The following is a 4,473-nucleotide window of genomic DNA, read 5'->3' on the forward strand; positions in this document are numbered from 1 at the left end:
CCCCCCCCCCACACACACACACAAACACATACTGAAAATAAACCAACGTGCTGAAACATAATAAGACTAATTAATGTACGTGATAGCTTGACAATGTAAATTTTCCGTGGACATTCATTCAAACTGCTTCGTCTGAGAGAGGTTTAAAATCAAGATTTGAGGTACCATACAAGTTACAATGAGGAGTTCATGCGGATTTGATCCTTTGTACATTCGGCCAGGTAATTAGTTGCATGTTTTGTCACCCTAAATCTTCATTTATGTCTTCTGTATTGTGAGATCTAGCTTATTTGCCTGAAATGAAACTGCATTTGTGTCACAACGCGGTGGAATCAGGCTCTCGTCAAAATAATCAAAGGGAAGAAACTTGCATTTTTCCGCAGGTTTGTGAATTTTTATCAAATTTTTGTTTTTTTTAGCTCAACACCTTTCACTTCCATTAAAGAACTCATTTCTGTGGGATTTTTCTGAAAAGCGTTGATTAAAGGCTCCAAAAAATGTAAACTTTCAGTTATTGCGGACTCTTAAGCTAAGGAAATGACTAATCTTTGGCGGCCATTTTCTCACAATTTTACCTCTGAAAACAAGTGACCCCCACCTCTTTCTTTCAAAAATATCTTGACCTGTATTCAAGATTAATTAATATTGTTTTCATCGAAATAAAGACAAATGAACAAGCTTTAAGATGATACCAATAACTCTACATGCCCAAAAATTGACGAGAGCCTGATTCCACCACGCTGCCTCACATTTACATGTTTTGGTAATGTTATTCTGTACATAATGTTGTTGCACCTATGTGTATCGGCGCTACTTAAAGAACAGACTGTGTTGTTTTTATTCTGCAACGTTCGCCCCACTCACAGATCTTGTCGTTTTACGTACATAATACACGGGGATTCAAAAAGAATGAATCGATTTCTTTACGCAATATCTTATTAAGTAAACAAGAGAAAAACTCCCTCTAACTAAGTCACATGTATTGTAATCCCAATCAATTTTTATTCCCTGTCTTACAACTAGTGTTCAGTGTGGCCACCACTTGTAGAACGGGCAACGTCAGGTCGATGAATTATATTTCATCCCAGATGCATTTCAGCGTAATATCACCGCCCACAGAATTGATCTCTGCCATTATTCGATGCTTAAGGCCATCTTTTACATATCCCCATACAAGAAGAAAAAAATCACACCCGGCGAGGTCTGGGATCTGGTAGGCCAAACATAGAGAGTGGGGTCTTAAGCCTCTTTCAAACCAATCCGTCACTGGGGCACAGCAATTCAACAGTTAGATAAACCCTCTCTCAAACGGCCACTGTCTCATTCTATAACGATGATTGATGAGTGAAGCAAAGCGCCAGAAACTCTGTAGGAGAAGTTTGGTTTCAATGTTATGTATATTTGTCTGGTTATAGAGAAAACACCTCATCGGCTTTTAAAGAAACTGAACAAAGGGGCAAAAACTTAACCTTCGATTTTCTCAAAACAGAATTTCATTGTTCTCGGGACAGCCCCCTTGTGCTTAAAAGCGACCATTTTACCACCGTGTTGTCTTTGTCCGCAGCGCCCTTGGTCTGCTCTCAACGCCTCACCCTGACCCTGATGGCGTTCCTGGGGACCTTGTTTGTGTACGTGGTGCGGGTCAACCTGTCGGTCGCCATCATCTGTATGGTACGTAGTGACGTCACAGTGGTCAACGGCTCTCTCAGCAACGTGACAAACGTGACGTCACACACAGACGACAGTTGTGGCGGGTCTGACCAGGCGCTGACGGCCGACCGTTTACGTGAAGACGTAAGTCGCTGTCTTTTTGTTGTTGTTGTTTTTGTTTTGTTTTTGAAAGTGTTTTACGGTGCGCTGGACACGTTAAACTTTTTCAGATAGTAGGAAATTTTGAATTTTGCCCGGGTCGCCGCCGAAGCCTACTCTTGTCGATTTTAGACCACCAAGGGATCTTTAACGTGCGTAACTTGCACATGGACCCTCCGAGATTTTTCCCCGTTGTCCGAGAAGGCTAGGTGTAGATCTTTCCTACTAGAAGATCAGATGTGTGGAAGAAAGACAGCAGTAAGAAGGAACCAAGGAGTAGCAGTAGAAAGGCTACAGAAAGAGTCAGGAGCCCAGAGGGGGAGGGGGCAAAGGAGGTGAGGGGGTGGGGAAGAAAAAGGAGACGAAAGCAGACGACAGAACATTGCTAGAGAGCAGGAAAGAAGGTGAAAGGAGACACATTTAGAGAAGAAAATCTGTCGGTCGCTACCCGGATTCGAACCTGGGATCTTTGAAAGAGAGGCGACCACGTTAACGTCTAGGCCACGAGAGCCCCCAGTCGCTGTCTACAGAACACTGGGCAGGCAGATTTTGTTGTGTTAGCCCTATCAATACGTTGTGTTTTGCTATCCTATCCATACGACGTGGGGAACTCTGTGCCACCACTTAACCCTATCTGTACGTCGTGTTTTACTATCGTATCCATACGACGTGGGAACTCTGTGCCACCACTTAACCCTATCAATACGTCATGTTTTGCTATCGTATCCATACAACGTGGGGAACTCAGTGCCACCACTTAACCCTATCAATACGTCGTGTTTTACTATCGTATCCATACGACGTGGGGAACTCTGTTGTGCAACCACTTTCCAAAGAGGAAATTTACTCGTTCATTCGATCCGTACGTTTTGCATAGCAGTCTGTCAAAATGATTTTTTTAAAGAAATACTGAAAGTTTCAAAGAGATCTTCGTACTTGAAGAATTCTAAGAAGTGAAGAATACAACCCCGGGGGTACAAAATGACGGATAGGGTAAAGGGGTTTCTCCAGGATTTCACTTGTATACCACTACGCTATTGGAGTGGGGACTTTTGTTCTACGTCGGTCAGATTTCATACTGTTTGACGTCATTATAGATGTAGACAGGCGAGATAAAGTATGTTGAAGTGTGGTCAGACGACTTGTGATAAAGCAAGTTGAGATTTTGTTGCTGTTGATGTTTTCAAATTCCTTTAGCTGCGAGAATTTCGCTCTCAACAGCGCAATGCCTGTCTTAAGTAACCACATGTCCTTGTCAGCTAGTGAACGCCAGAGACGCAAGGTGAGATAAGTCTAGGTGATATAACGTGAGGTTAGATAAACAGAGGCGAGGGGGAAATGGTTGTGGTTGGGTGATGGGAGGTGAGGTGAGGTGAGGGAGGATGAAATGAGAGTGTGGTAAGGTGATGGGAGATGAAGTGAGGGAGGATGAAATGAGAGTGTGGTAAGGTGATGGGAGGTGAGGTGAGGGAGGATGAAATGAGGGTGTGGTAAGGTGATGGGAGGTGAGGTGAGGGAGGATGAAATGAGAGTGTGGTAAGGTGATGGGAGGTGAGGTGAGGGAGGATGAAATGAGAGTGTGGTAAGGTGAGGTGAATCTACGTGAAAGGAAAGAAATGGGATGAAATGGCGTGAGGTAAGATTAAATTAAGGGAAAGGGGGTGAGGGATATTTTTTAAAGAAATAAAGTTCAATTTGTTGGTACTATCTGAAGCAAGAATATAATCTCCCTTTCTCTATCACCGCTGTCCACAGACGGGCGAGTTCTCTTGGGATAAAGGGACCCAGTCCAAGCTTCTCGTTATGTACTTTTACGGCTACATCTTCACGCAGGTTCCAGGCAAGTTTCCCTTTCTTCATCAGTGTAACATCATGCTAAGAACACAGCTTTTGATGTCGTGAATCTAAAGTTTAATCCAAATTGACAATCCTCGAACTTCGAAATATTTCTTACCTTCGTCCTGAAATAGTTTCCTTTAGCCTGACACACTTGCATCTGAGCCAAGCGCCCCATTTTTTAAAATGACCAACATTGTGTCCTTTTTTCACTATTCACATTTTGCCATCTGATGCCTCTGTTGGGACACGCAACTTTTTTTGTCAGCCTTGCACTGTGCGAAGCTTCATATTTTAGACATCACTGATGACTGCTCTGGTGTCCGTAGCTTCTTCTTCCTTATCACAATGGTACAAGAATCTTTATTTTGTATAGCCAAATATTGCCGTTACCTTCATGATTTAGACATGGCTGATGACTACTCGGGTGTGAGTGGCTACTTTATCCTCTGAGTGTTATTAGAATCTCAATTTGGCATGCCTAAATATAGCCGCAACTCTGCTTATACAGACTTCAACATAAGTTAAGGACCACTTGCAAATTTGGCTAAAATTCCCCGAGGATTTCCGTGCTGCACGTGGTGGTTTTGCCCCTTTAGGAAGCTTTGCAGTACGCATTGTTAACCCACGAATACTTTCAATACAAAAAAGGTTTTTTTGACATTTCTTGCTAACTCTTTTTCGGATTTTTTTTTAAAGATTAGGGCTGTCTGTCAAGGCGGTATTTAACTGATGTTGAAGTCTGTGTGACCTTATTATGTAGTTGCGAGTGGCATAAAAAATCCTTAGCAAGACTAAACCTAAAAGACAACACACGGTTTCTCCCCC

At 42.7% G+C, this 4,473-nt stretch overlaps 1 protein-coding gene across 1 annotated transcript in view; it reads left to right on the forward strand.

Moving 5' to 3' along the window:
- Nucleotides 1–4,473, forward strand: part of LOC101850340 (sialin) — a 13,552-nt gene that overhangs the window by 716 nt on the left and 8,363 nt on the right. The window contains exons 2-3 of the mRNA XM_035970471.1: nt 1,565–1,794; nt 3,565–3,649. Of these exons, the coding sequence (XP_035826364.1) occupies nt 1,565–1,794; nt 3,565–3,649 (315 nt within the window). The remainder of the gene's footprint in view (nt 1–1,564; nt 1,795–3,564; nt 3,650–4,473) is intronic.

Source organism: Aplysia californica, unplaced genomic scaffold, assembly GCF_000002075.1.
Source record: "Aplysia californica isolate F4 #8 unplaced genomic scaffold, AplCal3.0 scaffold00270, whole genome shotgun sequence".
NCBI classification, from domain to species: domain Eukaryota; kingdom Metazoa; phylum Mollusca; class Gastropoda; order Aplysiida; family Aplysiidae; genus Aplysia; species Aplysia californica.